This window comes from Cygnus atratus, chromosome Z (assembly GCF_013377495.2).
Source record: "Cygnus atratus isolate AKBS03 ecotype Queensland, Australia chromosome Z, CAtr_DNAZoo_HiC_assembly, whole genome shotgun sequence".
Taxonomy (NCBI): Eukaryota; Metazoa; Chordata; class Aves; order Anseriformes; family Anatidae; genus Cygnus; species Cygnus atratus.
The window spans coordinates 17704102-17726566 of record NC_066396.1 but is presented as its reverse complement, the minus strand read 5'-3'; the positions used below and the strand labels follow the sequence as shown (position 1 = coordinate 17726566).

At 39.1% G+C, this 22465-nt stretch overlaps 2 protein-coding genes across 3 annotated transcripts in view; both read right to left on the bottom strand.

Moving 5' to 3' along the window:
* Positions 1-8769, bottom strand: part of ITGA2 (integrin subunit alpha 2) — a 66465-nt gene extending 57696 nt beyond the window's left edge. The window contains exon 1 of one of the 2 annotated variants that reach the window (XR_007709212.1): positions 8316-8609. Coding sequence is in view for 1 of the 2 variants with exons in the window: in XM_035570112.2 (XP_035426005.1) it covers positions 8316-8355 (40 nt within the window). In the remaining variant the exon portion in view is untranslated. Of the gene's footprint in view, positions 1-8315 lie in introns of both variants that reach the window. The other variant, XM_035570112.2, reaches the window with a different exon arrangement.
* Positions 8770-17694: 8925 nt separating this feature from the next.
* The window catches only part of ITGA1 (integrin subunit alpha 1), an 80464-nt gene continuing 75693 nt past the window's right edge, over positions 17695-22465 (bottom strand). The window contains exons 29-30 of the mRNA XM_035570113.2: positions 22340-22456; positions 17695-21618 (exon numbers count right to left, since the gene is read on the bottom strand). Coding sequence (XP_035426006.1) covers positions 21574-21618; positions 22340-22456 — 162 coding nt within the window. The 3' untranslated portion in view covers positions 17695-21573. The remainder of the gene's footprint in view (positions 21619-22339; positions 22457-22465) is intronic.

Below are 22465 nucleotides of genomic sequence, written 5' to 3'. Positions count from 1 at the left end.
ACCTGAGACACACACTGCTATCATGGCCAGTGGTGATGGATGACTCCTGGATTAAATAACTTCTGCTCTAAGTAAGTAAATGATTAAACTAAACAGCTAAGTAATTTCTTTTAATGCACTGCCTATTTTCCAAATGTAAATTACACCAGCAGTCCAAAAAGGCTAGCTCAGAACTCTTCTCCCAGCCCAGTGCCCCAGCCATAAGGCCACAGACAAGATGTGTCTTTGTTTGTCTGCCTGCAGACATGTGCTGGGATGAGCAGAGACCAGTTTCAGTAGCAGAGATTGAGAGTACTTCACTTTGACTGCTTTACTGCCTCATAGTGAGGATGATTCTGGAAAAGTGAGAGAGGTGAACCCACACTGCAACACACCTCAAGGGATAGCTAAGTCCCAGGTGATTATTATCATTACTTCTCAGGTAGCAACTTGAAAAAGAGCTCAGCTAAACGCCTCCTTCCCCAAAATTGTCCCCAGCCTATACCTCAGGGGAAGGAGACACCTAAAGCAGGTGTCTGAGGAAGACAAAGTTTAAATACCCTCTCAGTCTACTGCTTGACTTCCAGAGGCTTCCTACTTCACATGCAAATATTTCTCACGCACTTTAAAAGTGCCTAAAACTCTCCACTAACTCAGCCACTCTGACTCATGCCAGCCGGGGCAGGGGTGCCGAACTTTGGGTGCTGTGGGGCAGAATCGTGCACTGTCCTAGCTTCCAGACCATACACAGGATTGCAGTGATCTAGATGCTTGTGGTCAGGTGGGTGATGCTATCTCCGATCAGAGTTCAGAAAGAAATTATCTTTTTTGAAAAATGCAGCCATTGTACAATCTGGGCACAAAGAGCAGGGCACATGTACATCTAAGAAGAGTTTTCTAGAGATAATATTTGTTTCCACAAAAGCAGAACAGTTGCTTTTTGTCTTCAGAGAACGAGAGTCTATTGTACCTGTAATCAACTTCTGTGAAAGACAACTCCAGAGACTCCTATTTTCTTTACCTTATTTGTTCAATACGCTGAACTGGTTCTGGGCAGTTTGGAAAAGAAAAAAAAAACAATAACAAAAAAGGGGAACACATAGACATGGTGAAATGAAAGCAAATTTGGCTAGAATAAAACAAATAACATAACTATTAATTAAGAGAACTACTAAAGGACTGACTACTATCCAAGTAGTGCTGCTGATTTTTTTCCTCTGTTTATTGTTTTGCCCATCTTAATAAGGGAGTTACTTCATTGTCAATAATTTCTGCTGTTCTAAGTTTGACCTGTATATATTGCAAGCATTTAAGGAAAGTTTGGATGCGGTGCTTAGGGACATGGTTTAAGGGGTGATACTGGTGGTAGGGTGATGGTTGGACCAGATGATCTTGGAGGTCTTTTGCAAACTTAACGGTTCTATGATTCTATGAATATTTCTTAATTGTCTAAGATGCACTAGGTGACCAGGAACAAGACACTCCAATTCAGACAGGTCAATATGAAGCAGATACTTTTTATGCTTTACCTTCCTTAGCATATCATAGCATATTACTATTAAGAAATCAGGACACTATTTCTTGGCATAGGCTGTCCTGACTCATACAATTATGTATATACATTTACCTCACTAAGAGAACAGAAGTAGCCAAGCATAGATTTAGACTTAAAGTTCTGTAACTTACCAACTTGTTGTTTTAGCAGTCATGCACTTTCTTTCTTACTCAGAGCACTTTCACAGTCAGAGGGAGACATGCACTCTCTATGGTCTACCAGAATAGTCACAACAGCTGGGAAACTAGAATTGACCGCTACATATGTGGAAAAAGTAGACGTGCCATTTTCTAATCCCTCTGGTTTACCTCCAGGCAGCTGCCTTACTGCAGGCAATGTAGAGCATGGCACCTTCACACCCCAAAAGGTGGCAACATTGGTGCGCTAAGTTCACATAAACCAAGCACAGGTTGATTATTCCTCAGTGAAATAAGTGATCTTACAGATGGTTGAGTTAATACTTAACTGGGCAATCCAGAGAGTCAGGTGGCCTATGCATCTGTAGTTTTAGCTCTACTGATTTCATACAGTTTTGTGTTGCAGCCTTAACGTAGCATCAACTGCTGCCTGCTTTCCTGTACAAGGATCCCATATATGAGATAGACAGATAAAAGGTAAAAACCTAAATCAACCCTTCCCTACCACCAGCCCCATCCTCCATTATTCTCTATTACAACTCCATTAGGTAGATCTCATTTAAGAATGACCCCTTCACTGTGCAATATTCTCTCTTCCAGAAGTTTGTTGTTAACAGTAATTTTCCTCTGTTCTTAAGAAATAACTAACAATATTAACCAAGGAGATTTATGTGATTTTAAAAAATATCCTGTATGAACTAAAGGAAGAATGATAAACTTGGAAGCAGGATTAAAAGGGCAAAATAAATCAGGAAGAAGTCAGGAGAGTTCCACCAGAGCTGTTCATAACTTGCACGCCCTTCACCCTGTCTACCAGTGATTTGAAAGGGACAAAAGAATCTGTGACATTCATCACGTGTGACATTCAACCATGCACATGCCATTCAGTTAAACACAAGATGTCTTTGCTCATACAGCAAAGAGTCTGTGTTTATCTTATTTCTTTGCCTGTATAGTTCCTCTTTTAAGTCCTGATTAGTGTGCAAGTCCTACAAGATTTTTGAAGAATATGCATCTCCAGGAGAAAATAAAACTGACTTAGTCCCTGAATAGTATTTCAAGATCCCCAGAGGACTAATTCAAAGTAACAATTGCTGGCACTCAGAATATTGAATTCATTTGCTAATTCAGAAATACCAGCCTGATTTGGAAGTGATGTAAATGTTCACACAGCTTATATTGACTCCGCTGGATGCTTTTAGTATCCTCCACATCCAAAAAATGAGCGCAGCATGAGCAGAAAGAACATTATCTCATATTGCTTTACAGAGATATACACTCACACTCAGTTAACATAGACAGAAATTATCATTTATCCAGCATATTCCCATTCAATTATTTTTACTGTCCTTTTATCAGTGCCATGAAAAGGGGGTATGTTCATACCCCTTTAGTACAGATACATATCAGTATTTCACTTAAATGTGTTATAAATAAAAATCTGCTCTGTTATCCTTTTTAACAGAAATGAAAACTAAGGCTGAGACTGTTCTCTGATGTCCTTGACTAATTTGAATGGGAACAGTACAGCCAATTTATTTACACATACACAAAAAAAAGCTTATCAACTCAATTTCTCTTGCTTTGCAGGGTTTTGAAACCCTAACACAGCTCTTTATCACAGGGCCAGGGATCACTTTGTGAAGAAGAAGTCCTAAACATGAACATTGCTAATGGAAATGTCCTAAAGCAAGCAGATAACATGTGTTGGTATGCAAGTGCATGGCTACTCCGATGAGAAGCCAGCCTGTGTCCTGTCTGCATTTCAGCATGGTAACCATGGAAATGGGAACCAGCCTGCACAGAGCCTAACAAAGGAAACCTTGAAATGAAAATAACAACAGTGATGAGAGACTGGCCAAGATTTCTGCTGGGGAAAATGACTTGTCTGAAGATGGATAAACTCCCTTTTACCTGCATTACCCATAAAGGACAGCGTTTTTTTCACATCTACCCATTTGGAGATTAAGACATTGTATTGGCAGTTCCAATTATCGGCCCTCATGAAAATACATTACACAAAGTACATGCAGAAACTACTTTTATTCATTCAAAATTAACAACAGTGAAGAAAGACCACAATGAATAACATTTATATAGTGACTAAGAAACACAATGAAATCAAAAAGTATCCGTCCTTTGACTTCCTAAACGAAAATTCTTTGCAACTGAGTAAATAATAATAATAAAAAGCATAGGACAAATCAAAAACTGTTCCAGAATCAGATAGCACATAGTTAAAACTTGTTGGTAAGATCTCATGTTTGCTTTGCCCAAATTATGTACAAATAAACATTAGCTGTTAATGTGTTTAGGAGTGTGACAGTAATACGCTGTGTACTTTCTAAATTAAATGTAATTTGTACAAAATACAAGTCCTGTAACACAGTATGAATGATGCCTTGCTTCAATGTGCAACACTGTGAAAGGCAAAACTCCAAGAATAATATATAATAACACTCCTGCTACCTGACAAGCTCTCTGAACGTAGGAAAAACTAGAGGTAGGTTTAGTTTCAGAAAAGTTCACGTTTAGGTCCTGCTTTTGAACAGTCTTCAGATTTTAGAATGACTTTAAACAAAAAGATAAGTAGGATACTAAAACAGCAAGGTGACAAAAGATGATCACAAAAAGGGAGAAACGCAAAAATTGATTGGAGCTGTACAGCTTTAAATCGATATGGTGGATTGTGTGTGTTATCATTACACTCTACATTTTTACCTGGACTTTTGACTTCATTTATTCTACCAAATGGGCAATTTTCACTTGCTATTCAGTTAAGAGTTTTCTCCTTTCTGGTCAGCACATGGTCTAGTACTTTTTACGTTTGCTAACTTAACTTGCCAAATTAGCAGCTTCCTTGTGTGTTCATCCTCACATATTTTGACCATAAACATCTAAGTATTTGCAAATGACTGTGAATTTATTTTTGAACACTCACGTGAAGAGATCCTCATTAAAAAAAAAAAAAAGGTTGAGGTCAAAAGTACTCACCACTTTTGGATATCTAATGATACAGCTAAAACCTTGTTTTTTCAGAATACATAGCACATTCAAAATGCTATTTCCATTGACTTCATTCACAGCTGTGAATACACAGCAGCCTTGCATGTCAAGATGCACTTTCACAAGCAGCTCAAGCCAGTGGAAGTGTTGGCTACCAGTGCAAGAAACTCTTCCAGCTTCCCTCCCACCTCTGGCTACAAGTTCTGACTGTCCCCTGTGCCAGTGCTAACACTTAAACAAACTGCTCAAATGAACAGGATCAGGTTAGCTGATCTCCAAAACTGACCTGGCCCAAAAAAGGGAAAAAATTATTCAGACAAATGGGTCCCTGACCTGTTCCCCAGACCACGTTTCAGTAGCACCATGGGGAAACTGGTGGGAACATGCAATCAGGAGAGGATGAAATGTCCTTGCAGCAGCAGCCTCACATTCAGGTCAGCTTAACCAGATTGTGAAAATGCAGCTACAGTTTTGAGAACCCCTGGCTGAGCAAAAAGAAAGAGAGGAGCACAAAAGCTCCAACCATGTGTCAAAGATTTGATTTAAATGACTCGCCTGAAATTGCACTGGCTTTTTGTGTCCAAAAGAAAAAAAAAAAAAAAAACAGAAAAAAATCCAATTCTGCAAGGAACAATGTATGTATATATAGATGTACATATATATATACATATATATCTTTTCTTTTCTCTTCATCCTACTTTTCTTCCCATTCTTAGGGCCCTTTTCTGATGTCAACAGTAAGGGAGGCAGGAGTCCCAACCTCTTTTCTGATCATCACTACGTTCACCTGTTCACAGACAGCCACATCAGCAAGGAGAAAGGATGTGGACCTGGGTTCAAAGCACTGTGTGATGTGCTGGATGTGCAAAGGGGACAAATCCAGGTTGCTCACTTACTTCTTGCACTTCCTAACTTTTGCATCTTTGTCTCAGTTGTTTTATCATAGCATCCATATTTATAGTCACCAGTTCTCTGGGACTTAAACAAAACTGATCAGAAGAAAAAGACTGTTAGTGGGGTCTTCCCCTGTCTCACTATCTCACCATGCAGCCCATTGCCAGGAAGTCTGAAGGACACTGCTGCTTCCTGGAACCATGTGATGCTTTTCATCAGCAAGGACCAGATACGTACTGTACAAAAACCAGGAGATTACAATTGGAAATTCCGGATTCTATATGAAGTTTCAGAGAACCACCCCTTCCCAATTTCACATAGGACTGATTTCTTTCTCCAGGCTGTCTGGGCCTAACAGCTTAAGAGCTTGTGGTCCCCAAGTGGTACACGTGGTCCAAAAGGCATAACTCTTATTTAGCTAGGATTTTTCAGTTCAGAGTGGAATAGTGTGAGCGATATAGGCTTGACAGAGTGGTGATTTTAAGAACATGCCAAAGTTATATCTCCTGAAGGATCCAGATTAAAACTGGAAAGCAGAGATTGCTGTAAAAATACCAAATAATACAAGAACACAAAAGAGACAGTTACCATGTTTGCAGATATAGACCTAGACCTCATGCAGCCCATTGCAACTATAATCGTAAATAAAGCCTGGCTGTGCTCCATATCAAGGATGGACAGAATTTATGTTAAAACCACACTGATAAAAATCAATTTATTTCCAGAGGAATTAAATTTTCCAAAGATTCGTTTCTTGGCCAACTTTGGGTACAGTTTCAAGACGACGCGAATAACACCCTCCTGACAAATTTCAAATATCTGCTCTGAAGTATGAGGGCACTAGAGCTTTCCAAAGTAAATGTTACCAATATTGAGCCCAGGAAAGGCACTGTATTTTCCACTGGCATCACTCTCAGGAACAACTGCGCTATTTTGGCTCCAATTTTTAAAGAACAGCCTAAAGGAAGAAACCGGATGTTGAAAATGCAGATTTAAAGAATTACTTGTGGTGAAGCTATAAACAGCTAAAACCAGTGTATCGCAACAGAAAGCATCAGGTATAGGTTGCACTATGAAGTTACTCCTCTTAACTTAATCTACTTCTGTGCTACTCCTCATAACAGAATCTACTTATATGGACCGTATACTGTTTGGCCAGCAAGTAACAAGTTGGTAACAAGTTTATAAACCAAAACGATAGTTCTATTACATTTTCTATTTCTTCTTGTAGCATCTGTAAAGTCTTAATGACTTTCCAACCATAAAAATACACACAAAATAAAACCAACAAAGAAACAAATAACCCACACCTTTACCAAGTGTTGCGTTACTTTTAGTTGAGTTTGAAGATACGACAAAGCAATATGCTTATGTGGCCCATTTAATACAGCTGATAATTCAGAAATTAATATATCATACAAAATCAAGTTTAAAATATACTTGGGGTATTTTCTTGCTGGATGGCCTAAGGTAGCCCAATTAAATTTAAGACTACTGCCTTTGAAGGTTAAAGAGTTCATCAGAATTCAATCATCGCAGGAGGACTAAACCACTCAGAGAAAACACTCCCTTACTGAAACTTACTTTTTCCTTACTCTCCTTCTAGATCTGTAAGATCAAAAAAGGCTTTAAAGTGAGTATTAATGCAGAAATTACATCTATTAACATCAAATGTCACAATAGATCTGAAATCAAAAGTATGTCAGCTTTCAACTGTATAAATGAAGATGAATCATTGATAGTGCCTGAACAAAGCAGTCCTATCCCATTCCTGTCAGTCTCATTGCCAGGGGAATCCTGCTCCCAGAGTCAGTCCTTACCTTCTGCTTTCAGCACCGCTTGACAAACTTTTGCAGTCCTAGGACTTTTAGCCTGGGACTGACAGGGCCTGTTAATGCTCCTGGTGTGCAGTGACCATAACCAGGAACATAAAAGACGGATGAAGCAAAGGTGCAGAGTGGATGTTTTTCCCCCTGATGCTTTTAAGAATTTTTAAGAAAACTACCAAGTTGTATTTATACTGTATATCTCATCACAGGTTAATATCATTGCATTTGATTTCATACCCTGCAGCCTCACATTCCACTGTAGTGTTTGCTATAGTTACTGAAAGAACAAGTTGGAACAGCTCATCAGTGAAAACTCATTTTTATGCCTCTTCTTCAGTGACTTGCTAATTAAGGGTTTGAGAGAGCATACAGTAATATTACAAACTCTGAACGTGTTTGGGAATTTGCTTATGGCAAGTGAATATGAAGGCTTATAGTTCCCAGGAAAATATATGTAATGGTAATTTAGTCAGCCAAGAGAAGGAGGAGATGGTTCAAGTTTCCCTGTCCTTTTCCAAGGAGAGACATCTGCCCAGCAGGGTGGGATTAGACCTAGATGACTTTTTGCAAATTAGGAGCAGGGTTCACAACAAAGAGTATAACCTTCCCAAAAGGGAAAGCCACAATCCCCGTACAACCGCAAACCCGCCCAGCAAACTGCACCCTCCCCGTAGCACAACCACCACCACCATTTTTCTGAAATCCCAACCCGGTGCCAACCCGGGAGGAGTTTAGGGACCCAACCTGCCCGGGGAGCACGGGCTGTGCGCCTGCCCCAGAGCATCGCACCCAGAAATGAGCGCAGTAACATGCGCAGCGCCCGGCGCCGCGGTGAGAAACGGCAGCGCAGGAGCTCCGCGCTCGTCTTGCCCCTCGCCCCGCTCCGCAGGCGCGCAGCCCGGCGCTGAGACCTACCCAGAGCCAAAAGCAGCGGCGGCAGCGCCGCGGAGCCCATGGTGCGGTACTGCGCGGTGCGGTGCGTGTTGGCCGGGCCGCCTCCGCTCCCGAGCTGGCCGCTTCCCAGCGCGGCACTGAGCGCCACCTGCTCCTCGCCGCCCCGAAATACCCCTCCTCTTCCTCCTCTTCCTCTTCCTCCTCCTCCTGGTCCCGCCCGCCCCCTGCGCCCCGAGGAGACTCTGCGCTGCGGTCCGCCCCCGGTGCCGCTCGCGAGGGGCGGCTGTGCCCGGTGTGTGCCCGCTCTTCCTGGCTGCACCGGGCTGGAGGCAGCCCCGGGTACCCTAAGCCAATCCTCCGCAGGCGGAGGGGCGTCCTCTTTCCCACTTTTGGAGCCAGCTGAAAGTGCTGCAAGCCGTGGTGAAATTGTTGGCTGCCGAGGCAGCGCAGCGCGGGTGTCTTCACCGAGTTTAGCACTTTGTACTCAATTGCCTTAAGCCGGCATCTTCTCCTTTAGATGAAATTTCTGCAGAATATGCTCTCAGCTGTGAGGAGTGCAGCAGGATGCGGGAGCCTTGCCACTCGACTGACCCGGCGATGCCTATGCAAAATGCTGCCTTAGCTGCCCTGACAATGTCCAGGGACACAGTGGGAGTGAAAGCCTGTAAAAATATGAAGGCGAGGATTCTGCTTGCAAAGAAATCAGAAATCAGCGCAAAGTGCAGGTTTACCTCCATTCTGCACAGCTTTCAGTCTGTTTGTGTACTGTATATTCAAAGTATTTGAGAAACCTTCCTTTTCTCAATCCCTCTGTTCCGGTATGTATCAGAAATTGTGGTACAACCTATATTATAATGCCTGTTTTTATACATTCTGTGTTTGCAGCAATGATTTTTGGTGAATAAATTTGAACTTTCTGTCAATAACTCAGTGGAGTGAAAAAGGCAATTTGTCTGGAAACTTGAAATAGAAATGTTTCTTTCCTTCCCCCTGCTCATCGTCTAGATCACAGTCCTTTTGGTGTGACATAGACCATAGCTTTATTTCAGGAGTTTTATACATGTATTCTCTCACTGTCTTATGTCTTTTTAATACTGCGAATTTGAATTGTAAGTTAACATGTTAACTTCAGAGCCTGTTAACTTATAGAACCTGTTAACATGGATTGTTCAACAGGTATTTATTTGGACATCATTTTTTTTTTTTTAGGAACTATGTATAGTTTAAGAAAACTTCATCAGAAACTTAATGTCCTTGATGGAAGTACAGCAGGGACCTGTCACTGCATAACTCACATTGGTCTCCTGCACATATTTACTCTTTAAGGACACAAAGTCTTGTTACTCAGCCTAACCCATGAACTCACACATGGACTCACTTCCCAAGACATCATCAGTTCTGACCTAGGAAACATTCCCTCTGAGGACTCAGTCAATCAGGAAACATTCCTCTGAGGACGCAGTCAATCGTTTACTGACAATGACTCACATGTCTCAGTGCAGTCCCTCGATTTCCTCTTTATGGTGTCTCAACAGCCCTGCAAATACACACTTCAAGGAGCAGCTACCTAAAGCAGAAACATCTGCTCCAGTGCCAGGTGTGGTAACAGTTCTGGGCTCTTTTCTCCTTGTCCATGCTGAGTGTGTAAGTATGTGTGCAGCTCTGGGACGAGGAGGGAAATCTATACTACCACAAAGAAAAAAAAAGAAAAAAAAAAACACAATAATAAACAAAAACCAGAGCATAAGAAAAACGATTTCTAAAATCAAATACACCTAGAATCATGCTCTGCCCCACCTTAAAATAGCCTATGAAGACCAAGGCACCTCATTTTCCTAAGGAACAATGTCTTTGATTCAGTTACATCATCCTAATTATAAATACACCCTCAGGATACGAAACTTTCTTCCTCATCCAGACACAATGTTGAAAAATAGTTTCACACACACACAAAGGCTGTCTCCCAGAGTGTTGCTTCCCAAACTGATATTTGTCTGTATCTGTGAAGAATAGGTCTAAAGAGAATATATGCTGCATAAATTATTTTGTTCTGTAACAATATACCTTTAGATGAATACTTGTTTTAAATAGATTAAAAGGCATTTTTTTAATAATCCTAACATATAATCCTGAACTGCATATTGTGTATTATAGAAAACCATATTTTCTGTGCTGTGCAGTATTTCACCTTTTAGATTATTTTTTAATTATTATTTATTTATTTGTTCAGCTACACTATACATACTCTATGTAATTAGGGAAAGAAAGAAGGAAGAAAAAAATAAGAAAATTGTTCCTTAATATATTTCATCAACAAAAACAAACAAAAATTCAGAGAAAAGATAGCTTAGTACTCATTATTTTTGGAATTTAAAAGGGAGCCTGACAAGCATTCTGTGCTCTACATGTCTTCACTATTTACTGATGTTCTTTCTAGCACCCTGTTGTGCTTGCTCGTCAGTGATCACAAGGACACTTGCCAAAAATGCTGTATCTGCCCGAGCTGGTTTGCAAAGTTTCAGGCTTGGTTCTACGCAAATACGAATGAGTTGCACTTCAGAAGTATCTGTTTGGTTGGCAATTGCCAAATGAGCTTTCTTTTTTCATGGTAAGTGTTGTGGGAAGCAAGTAGCTTGATCAGTGCCACTACAAAAAGTTCACTATAGTTTTTGCATTTTCAAGAGAAAGAAGCTGCACAAATATTTGATTAAAAAATATTGTGGATGCATATTAATCTGTTTTATTGTGGAATTTTCGCAATCAATATATATATTTAACATGATGACATAATCAAAACTTAATGGCAACCTTCTCATAAAAACATTTGGGTATTTCCATTTTTTGTCATCTGTGAGGGGTGGCTGCACACTCAGAGTTTCTGTGCTGTGCACAACCTAGGAGTTTTTTGTTCATTTATTTCTGGGAGGGGCTCTCATGAAGATGATGCAATTTACAGGCTGTGAGGCCAAGGTGTATGGCTCCAGGTCACTCCTTTGATGTGTATGAAGATGTTAGAGGGAAGGGCCACCAAGTAACAGTTATTACTTTGGGCAGGCACATGTCTGTAACAAAAAATGTTATATTAAAAGAAGGCACTGAAGGAAGAAAAATGAGCTACGAAAACCAAACAAAAACAACAAACAAGCAAGCACAAACAAAACCCAAACACCACCAACAACAACAGCAACAACAACCCAACCCAACCCAGTCAAAAACCAAAAAGAGAATGCTAAAAGTAGTGGTGAGGACGTAGTTTAGACATTAGTAATAATTCAATTTTGGTATTAAGCTTTAGAAGGTCAAAAACAAAACAAAACAAAACAAAAAAAACAACCTCAAATGACATATCAGGAATTATTTAGCCAATTAGTAGAATATGAGCCAGCACTTTGCTATTCTCCTGATCAAAACACACATTTTAAACACTGTGCAATTTTGCTTCATTCAACTCAAAGTGCTATGTTAGAACTAGAAAAGCTTGAGACAGAGGATGGAAGGTGAGGAAAGTCCTCAATCCAAAGTCTAAGTTAGGACTTCTACCTCTGGAATAGGAGTGTCTTAAAAGGAAATATTAAATGTATAGTATTAGAAGGGGCATGGATGATGGTGATGGGGTTAGTAATACTCTGTCCTCTAGAATAGTTGAGTTTGGGCTGTGTGACAAAACTACCATGAAGAAAGGTGAGCACAGAAAAAAGGGTATGTTTCTTCTCCCAGAGTGTACTCAGGTGCAGACCTCAGTGCCATGGAGTGGTAGAAGTTTAAGCTAATACGGGTTCCCCTTCGTGGCCAAAGAAACAGATTACTAAACTACACTGAAACCTTCCCAGCCTGTGAAGAACTTGAACTGCAAAAAGGCTCGAGGCTGGAACAGTGCTGGTGAGAAGCTGGTCTTGTCTAGGTCTTAGGCTTTTTCATAGGTATCTGCTTTGGCTGACATCAGAGACAGGACTTTATATTACACAGATTTTGGTCTGAGCCAATATTAGTGCTTTTACTTGGGCTAATTGGGCTAATTTATAGTTTTCTATTCAGTTAATTTAATTCCAAAGACTAATCAGGAAGACACACTTCTTAGTATTTATAAGGAATGGCAATTTTTAGTATTTAGCCCATTTTATGACTTCATTCTAAGCCATTATGGAGAATGTAATAGTTGATTTGGCTTTAATAGATATATTTCTGTATTCTCAATATTGTATTATTGATGAAGTAAGTGTTTTCAAGAGGGTATATGGTCCATCGCTCTTGGGAATCTGCACAGAGGGCACAAGTTTAGTGAAAGATGAAAATATCCTACACTCTCAGTCACCTTTGAAACCCTCTGCATGCAAAGGGTGGACAGGAAGAATCACTCTGTGTAGGTTTCAGAAGTGCCTACACTGTTGACTTAAATTAAAAAAGAAGTCATTTAGTTCAGGAGGACTGGTGTGTCAGATGCATAAAGTACTATGTAATATGTAATAAAATATGTAAAGTAGTATGGTGAGGTCCCCTGCCCAGGCACACACATGTGCACACCCCTTACAAAGCAAACAGTCCCACATTTAGAGCCCGTTCCCGTGTTTAGTGCCCTCCATTAGAAAGTCTTGATATACCATCTACATGATTGACATGGTTTATCCTGACGGATAGGTTAATCCTCTCAAAAAAAAAAAGATCAGTTTAAAGCATATGGAGCCGCTTCCTTCACCTCCCCATCCATCTCAGGCCCTCCAAGAATCATTCAAATCCACGCGGGGAAGTGGATTTTCTTACATGGTGATTTGAGATTAACAGATCTTGTTACACAGCCCAACGAAGAGTAAACACTTTGAACTGAGTAATCTGTTTTCCACTAAACCTGCCAGCAATGAAGAGAAAGGGATAACTGAGATGACAAAGACTCACAATAGACCTTGGCAAAATGTTTGAAAGTTGAGTTGGGTCAGTATGCACTTGATTTTCACCAGTTGATATGAACCTCAGAGGAACTAAAAAGGATTGAAAAGTGAATTTGGGATTTTAAAGGGAAAACACAGGAGCCATAGTTTTATACTCCTTTTCACTACTGGCAAAGAGAAGTATACCAGTGCTTTGATGTGAACAGCAGATGTGCAGGAACAATATTCACATCCTTTACAGTCAGGCTGTCCTCTGAAAAATAAATACGAAATTGATATTCATGAGAGGGTTCAGTAGAAAGCCCTCAAAAGGCAGAGTTTGGCCATCGTGTCCTCTCCAGTTCTGCTTCTGTCTATACATATCTGCACATGCTAACCTATTACAAATTGTTTTGACGGAACTATGTCCTACCACCATGGTACATACATATTTTTACTGATTCTGTTTATAGGTGAGCAAAACTTATGCCTGTTGTGGAGGAAAATATGCTCATGGGAAATAAAGTAGCCAGGGAAGAAATGTTGCCATTCATTTTTGATCCAAAATTGAGGTCCAATATGACAGCCTGCTAAATTTGTATAATTTTGTGCTCTGTAGAACAGTTGGTGTTCTCCCTCAGTGGCTTCAGCTTACTTCCCAGAGCATTAACCTTGATGCAGCTCCAATAACCACTTGAGCTGATAACAACGGTGGGTATCTTCTTCCAAATATTTCTCAGACAGGAGTTATGGATTATAGGTACATGATGAGAAGATGAGCTCTATCTGCTCAAAATATGCCTTTATTTACATTTTTGACAATTTTATTTTGAAAATTTGAAAACCTAGTTGTTGTCTGGTGTGTGGAACTAAAACCTATTCATTCTGCCTTTTTATTTGTCTGTCACAAAGAGTTGCTCAATCATTTGTTAGGCATTTTTTTAACCAAACCTTAAAAAATCCCAAAGAATCTCATATGACTTGTAAATGGATGAGGTGAAATTGATTAAAATCTTAATACACTTTATTTTATTTTATTTTATTTTATTTTATTTTATTTTATTTTATTTTATTTTATTTTTCATATATTATTTGCAACTTATCAAAAAATAATACTGAGTCTTCAAGAAAATACTTTTCAGTATGTTCGTAACTGCTGAAATGGATCTATTCTTAACAGATCTTTTGCTAAGTTACCTTCCATTTGCTACTGAACTTTGAGTTAAAGATGAAATATAAGACAAGATTGTGGGGGGGAAATTACGGTAAGAAGATCAAGTGTCATCTAGTTGATCAGATGTACAAAACTATTCCTTATCAGATTGCAAAAATCTTATCATCCTACAAGAAAAAGTCTCAGCTGGCAAACAGGCCAGCCTTCAAAAATGATTAAATCTGAAGGTGCTTTGTATGAAAGAACAAAATGTGTTGCAGCAGTATCTTATAAGACATGTATTGCTCTCTAGCTATATCTGCCAATACTTGTGTGCTGATAGCTATAGACATCTTTTCAAATATTGGGAATTTATGTTGTAAAGGAGGCCGGAGTCTTTGAATTAATCTTCTGATCTGAGATCCTCAAATGGCAGATCCCTCAGATAAATGGCAAAAAACCTAAACTCAGTAGTTTCTGACATTCGCGAGATTCCCTAAACTCACAACACTGGTATCAGCAGAGCACTTTTTCTGGATCACAGTGTTGAGGGAAGTTTCACCTGAACCCTAGCAGTCTGAGACCTGCTGGCATCTGTAGTGGCATATGTAAAATGCCTGAGACCAGAGAAATATGCTCTTATCAGTGATGTTTTATGAGCAGGCAAACAACAGTGAGCATCAGTGGCTATTAATGTAGGCCATAAGATGAGGACACTCAGCAAGGTTCATGTATACAGTTCCCCAAAAGGAAGGAAAATGAATTATATGTCTCAGACTACATTGACTGCCACAATTGCAAAACTTCAAATGCCTTTTTAGGGTAAATTGAGGAGATCTTCTGATGCAAAGGCTCTGCAACATAAGACCACATGAAGGAAACTTCACTGGAGAGAGTAATCCTATTTCATTACTGTAGGAGGGGTAACGATGGCACAGTTAACGTGAAGAAGCCTCAAGAACTATACATAATAATGAACCAGATGAATGAAATTTTGCAGTAAATACTCAGTAACTCGCAGTTCCAAATCAAGCTGAACCATAACTGAGAAGCCAGATTTCACAATAGCCACCTCTGAAAGTGAACAGTGCAGAAAGAAGAAAGTTTGCCAAGCTAACTGACCTGCTAGATCTAAATGTGCAATACACTTCAAGCACCTCTGCTCCTTCTCACATTTCTTTAAAAATACCTAGGCAGTGTAACATTCAGTGAGCCCTTGAGGAATGTCTATCTTTTCTGAGAAGACATGAGGAGGGAAAAAAGAAGACAGAGGAGTGCTTTGCACAAGGGGCAAAGTAGTAAAGGACCAACATATCTCCCCAGGAAAGAAAAGCTTGGGGGTCATTCTTTTATTCATCCTTTTTTTTTTTTTTTTTAATTTTGTTTTGACTGAAGGAGTGAAGTCAAACACCTCTGGGATATCGGCTCTGAGGTTTTGTAATTAAAAACAAGACTGCACCAAGGAGAGCTCACTTTATCAATGAATTCAAAAAGAATCTAGCTGTGCTTTCTGAGCAACCAGTTGTTACTAAAATTTCAGCAGTACTTTAATCTTTGTTGCAAAGGAATTTTATTCTTACAAGGCTCAAATCACACATGCTCCATGAACTGCTATTGCTTTCAGAATCCGAAGTATCAGGGCTGCTTCTGCTAAATACTATTAGTTACAGTCCTCTTCTGTGCAACTGCTCTATAATATTGCACTCCTTGCCGTGTGAAATGGACTATAGCCCTTTTTTTTTTAATTATTATTATTATTATTATTTCATTGGAAATCACTTTAAACAAAAAAAAAAGAAGCAGCTGATTTTCACTTAAGTACTCCCATCAAAAATGCCTAGTAAACTCCAATTATCAGATACATACATAGCAGGACTGTTGGTAAGCAATCCCCTATGACTGGACAGGATGTTGCTATTGCAGGATTCTGACTCACCATCAGAGTAGTATCTGATAACAGTTAAGTCATTATGTGTTTTGTAATTTATTTTTTTTTAAATTTAACTGTGATATGAGTGCAATCTTTATCTTTTAGGAAGTTTTGATACAAATAGTTATTATATTATAAGGAAAGAGGTGTGAACATCATTTTGATGTGGGACAACAGAATATTTGGGTCACAGGAGTAAGGTCTGTAGAGAAGTTACTGGATGGCAAGGATGGTTGGATGACTGCAAGGTGCTGCACCTGGGTTGGGACAATCCCAGACCTGAGGACAGACTGGGAGAACTCATTGAAAGCAGCCCTGCAGAGAAGGAGATGGGGGGTTCTGGTGGAAAAACAGCTCAACATGAGCCAGCAGTGTGTGCTTGCAGCCCAGAAGGCCAACTGCGTCCTGGGCTGCATCAACAGAGGGGTGGGCAGCAGGTGGAGGGAGGGGATTGTGCCCCTCTGCTCTGCCCTTGTGAGGCCCCACCTGGAGTGCTGCGTCCTGGTCTGCGGCCCCCAGCACAAGAAGGATGTGGGGCTGTTAGAGCAGGTCCAGAGGAGGGCTACAAAGATGATCACAGATGAGGGCTGGAGCCCGTCTCCTGTGAAGAAAGGCTGAAAGAGCTGGGGATGTTCAGCCTGGAGAAGAGAAGGCTCCAGGGAGACCTCGTTGTGGCCTTTCAGTACTTAACGGGGTCTTATAAAAAGGATGGAGAAGGACTCTTTACTCAGGTAGATAACGATAGGACAAAGGGGAGTGGTCTTAAACCAGACGAGGATAGACTAGGCATTAGGAGGAAATTTCTCCACTGTAGAAGGGTGCTGAGGCACTGGTACAGGTTGCCTAGAGAAGCTGTGGATGCCCCATCCCTGGAGGTGTTCCAGACCAGGCTGGATGGGGCCATGAGCAACCTGATCTAGTGGGTGGCATCCCTGCCTATGACAGGGGGTTTGGAGTTAGATGATCTTTAAGGTCCCTTTCAACCTGAGCCATTCTATGATTCTATGAGGAGTGAATATATCTTCAGCTTTTTTGTATATAATGTCTTGAAACCAAATCTGTCAGAAATTCTTACTGTCCTTTGAAAAGTTTTTAAATGTGGCTACAAGCACAATCCGTACAATGCCTTCTGAGAGATTGACAGAATTCAAGATTTCCTTGATTTTATGCTGGGCAAGGATGCTTAGTTCTGCAATAGCTTTCTATTGACAAGTAGACAGATTTAGGTAGTTTTTAGGTACTGGGATGTCTTCACATGCATCTTATACCATTGAAAGTCAAACAAACTACAAAGTACATACATTAGATTTTTATTTTATTTTTTAATCAATAAAGCACATGGAATAATTTTACAGGAAAAACAAAATAGTGTGCAGAATGCTGTGATTTCTTTCTTTAACACAAAATTCCATCTGATTCCCGTTAAAAGGCATAATTAACAGAGGTATACTCTCATTCTCTTGCTCTGCTTTTATTTATTTATTGTTTGAATTGGATCATCTATACAGTAGTTAATCCAGGAAAATAAAACAATCAGACAATGTGGAATTCATTAGATAAGCCTGATCCTAAGTCCAGCCTCTCTTTACCACATGAGAAGATGAAAACCCTTGGCTCCAGTTATTGCTAGATTGCCCTGACACAAGCCCTGAAAGGTACATTGTGCCCAAAAGAACTCAGCACAGGTGGTGTACTACTGACCTCAGGCATGAGCTCAGGAAAAGTGGCTGGTATCTGTGGCAAGGGCTCAAGATACAGACCAAGAATGACAGTGGCATAAGCAGCAGCCCAGGGAGATTGCTCTAACGTAGATGCTGTTTGCCAAGTCTTGTAAAATCATATAGGGGACTGACAACCTCAGTCAGCAGCCTCAGATTGAAGCAGGAGCAATGGTTTAAAGCTTTTAGTCCTTTCCAGAGAAGTGCTATGCGATAGAAACATAGATTCTCCATTCCCTTGCTCTAACGTTAGCTACTTCAGTGCTGAAATTAGGAACAGACCAGGGCCAGATTCCTTCCATTGCTTAAGCTCAGGTTATACACCCAATTTATTATATTTTTTTATGGGCTGTTATTTGAATAACAAAAATGTTTAGCTTGCTAGTAGTTAGAATCACATTACAAGCCTAATGTGTCTTTTTATAGGAATAAAACAGATTTCATACTTTACTGATATTTTTGGTGCCTGCCAAATTTCAATGAGATGTTCCTGATGTTTGAAATAGTGATTTCAGTAGGCTTTTCTGCTGTATATAGTGAGAAGCAGTAAAAATACCGCTCTTGCAGTGCTGTGGAAAGATTCTACGTATAAAAATAGTGATTTCACTAATGTAGCCTGTGTAAGAGTAATGTGCTACAGTGGTATCCCCTTTACATACTTATATTTTAAATAGATATTATAATTAAGCTTCTGATAATAGGTCAAATGTGAAAAGGGAGAATGCATCATGAGAAACAGAATAGCAGTGTGGTTATAAGAAGCTTCCTACTGTTTTTTACAGTGCAAAGCAGGCTAAAAAGAATGGGACATCAATCTCAAACATACTTTGCGTTGATAAAATACATATTTTTGTGTACGCATTAGGGAAACAGACTGTTCTATTGACTTATATTTTAAAACAGGCTGGTGCTTTAAAATAAGACATGAAATATCATCAGAAAAAGTACAAAGCTTTGGTTATCAGATTACCATAACTAAAAAGTGAAATAAACCAAAGGTATGCTGCATAAAAATGATGTGTGACTTGAATTAACTTAGAGTGATTAATTTTATGAAGCCAGGAAAAATGACCTAATGGTTAACAAACTGGGTGAATAATAATAAATACAAGTATTTCCTTTACTACCATAGACTGTATGTGTGCATAGGTGAGTCACAACTCTTTCATAATTGTTCCTCCACAAAACCATATTAGGATAATAGCATTGTTATGTCTTTACAGAGATACTATAAGGAAAAAAAAAAACAAAAAACAAAACAAAATCCAAAAATAAACACACATAATTCTAAGACATTCAGATTTTGTGCTGACAATTGCCATTTAATTCTTTCAAACAAATTGGCGAAATTATACTTAAAAAATAAAAAAATAAAACTTGCATCTCACACTGACTGAAAACACCTTTACAAATATTAATTTATCATCTTTGTTCAACAGCTGGATTTTTGCATTCCTGAGGACAGTTTAAATCACGTGATATATGAAGCAAGGATCCTACCCACAACTCTTCTGCCTCCTTTTTTGCTTCCACTCAAGTTTTTACTCTGTGCTCAGAACCAGGTCAGCATATCTTGTATCCCCTGGGGTCAGGCATGCTTGCAGGCACGCAGATGAGCCCAGCAAGCAAGCCCACTGACTCCGTGGCTCTCCCAGGCTCCTCACAGTGCTCCTGCAGAGTGCTTTGCCTTCTCCTCTGAGTCTTGCTGCTTTCAGCAGAACATTTGTTATGAAACAATCACCTTTCCCAAAGGCAGAAGAAGAAATTACAAACACTTTCAAATGTAATCCTACTTGCTGCATTAACATAAATCTCAGCCTTTCTCAATAACTACTCTCTAATTTAGGAACTAAATAGAAGGTACTTAAGAGTGACAGCATCTTTTAAACAATGAAGCACCTTCTGGCACATTTCCAGAGTTGTACTTGCCAGCATGTTCAACCCAAACTATGGTCTCTTCTTAAAGAAGAAGAAACTCTTCATTAAATGTATTAAAAGAAAAAAAAAATCTTTATAAAATATATTATTGCTTTTTAAGCTGTTACTATAAAGTCAGTAGAGCGTATCTGATAAAATAAAACCTTTTGAAAACTGCAATGATTTTTTTTTTTCATTCCGGTGAAATTTGTACCAACAAGAGGAACAAATTATCCTGGTTTCCTTGGCAAGGCAAAGGCATTTCCGCAAATGAGGACATCTTACAGAAGTGCTCTTCAACATTTTCTGATATATTGGCAATCGATATTGAGTCATACCATGCTGAGACAACATTGCACTTTGCCTGCAGGCCTCCATTTTCTACTTAGTTTTGTGTGACTGCAAGTAAAGTAGGAAGCTCTTACAGACAACGTATAGCCAAGAGCTGCAGAGAGAAATACTTGTAGAAGGAAAACAAGTGTGTGAAAGAAGAAAGGAGGAAGTTTCCTGTTAAGCTGAATAGTCTAAAGAAGTTTAAAGAAATCTTTTGTTATCTACAGTTCAGTGTATTCTTATATAAACTTTTAATCCTTGACACAAAATAAACATCATTTGTTAAGTGCTTATTTAGTATAGAAAATTCTTCATTCCTTTTTAAACTCATAAGTAACAAAAATGAGGTGCGACTTACACTACTAGAAGAAGCTTGCGAGTGCTAAGTTTATCTGTGCTCTTTTGTTAATTATTATTTTGTACACATTAAACTCATTGGATTAAATAGCTACACAACAAATGTACAGTGACAGTTTATGAAGCACCCTCCTGGCTACTCCAAGATATACAGCAAGAGTCAAACTTTCAGGGTACCTCTAAACATTTTCTGCATAAATATGGACATTTCTATCTGCAGACACAATTGTGCCTCTGCTTATTTGAGTACACTGTGCAATTAGTTGGGCTTGAATGTTCTGTGCATACATTTCTAGGTCTGCCAAAAATCTGTTTGATGTTCAAACAGTTACATGATTTAATGGATCTATCTTTACTGGTCCTCTTGACAATAAAAATTTCTTTCTTGGAGTATCCTGGGTTCAGCTGGACATACTAAAATAGTTGAAAGAGAAGTCCAAGGAATTTCAGTGATTTTCACCCAAGGTTCTGCAGGTGCTTCTATCTTCTGAATTTTCATTACCTCAGTTGCCATATTTGGTGCATTCTCGAAGTTTGAATGTTCTGCTTTGTGAACTGACAGCCCATAAAAGGGAGGAAATTTTGAATGTAACACTTTTTCCCTTTGAAAATCGTAAGTTGATAAAAACAGTGGGACTGCTACACACAAACTGACTTGCTGCATAATGTGGGATGAAAAAGGATTCCACATGTATAGGCATATAAAAAAATATGATTAGGCATTTTTCGCATTAAAAAACTTAGAATCTTTGAACTCAGTTACTCTCCAAAAATGAGTAACACGTGAAAGTATGTCCTTGAGTATCACAAAATGACATAAGGCTGTTTATTCTTTCTTTGCATCATTCACCTGTGCCGTTGATTTTCTTGCTTGATGTTCTGCTGTCTTTTAAATGCACCAGAGTTTAGAAAACATTGTAGCCACTGCATATATATCTAAGTTTTTAATTTTACAGTCACATTTTTGAGGCAGACCTGAAGAAATCTTTTTTTTTTTTTTTTTTTTTTTTCATTTTTCCATTTTCTTCTTTAGTGGTCTCTTGAAAAATCCAGCCTGCAGGAGAGAAAAACACGAATAAAGAACTACTCAAAGCATACAACTCAAAGCATATTGGTAGCATTCATACTCTAAGTTCTTACTACTACTTTCACACTTGCAGTGCAGTAAAAAGTCATTTAATATTTTATCAATGAAGTACAACCCTTTAGGTTTTCCGTTCCAGGAAAATATACAGTGAGTGATTGCTGAATCATTGTTATTCTCACATAATGTCAAAGACTAAAATGCTTAATAACAGTTGGTACTCAGTTGAATAAATAATAATTTACGCTTGTCAAAATTTTCAAGGCATTATGCATGTTGAAATTTATAAACTGTAGCTTTCTAACTTAAATATAACTTGAATATTTAGCTTGGAGAAGAGTGCCCACTTGTGGCAATACTTACACCACAGGCCTAGCATTCCTTGTACAAAGAAAACACCTGGCTACATCCAGCCAAAGCTAAAGCAAAAAACCTTATGGTACTAAAATCTCTTTTTAAATTTTCTTTCCATCACATAGTTATGTATATAGCACTACAGGCTTTAATCAGAAAGCATAGCATGCCACACTTCAGAAGAATGTGGTGTTATTAGTTATTTTGTCATTTCTACAAGATTTCACTCTTCCTATTGGCTAATATTAGTGTCCACGAGGTTCTAGTGATTATAGAACATGACACAGAAGTTAAGTATATTTGTTTGTTTTCATGAAAAGACGAATGTGCAGCTTACCTTCCACAAAGCAAATATAAGCAGTGCAAGAATCAAGAGTCCAGCAAAGATACTCAGGAGGATAACCCATAGGGGGACTGAACCAGGTGGGAGTTCTTTGGAAATCTTAATCATGGTCTGCAAAGT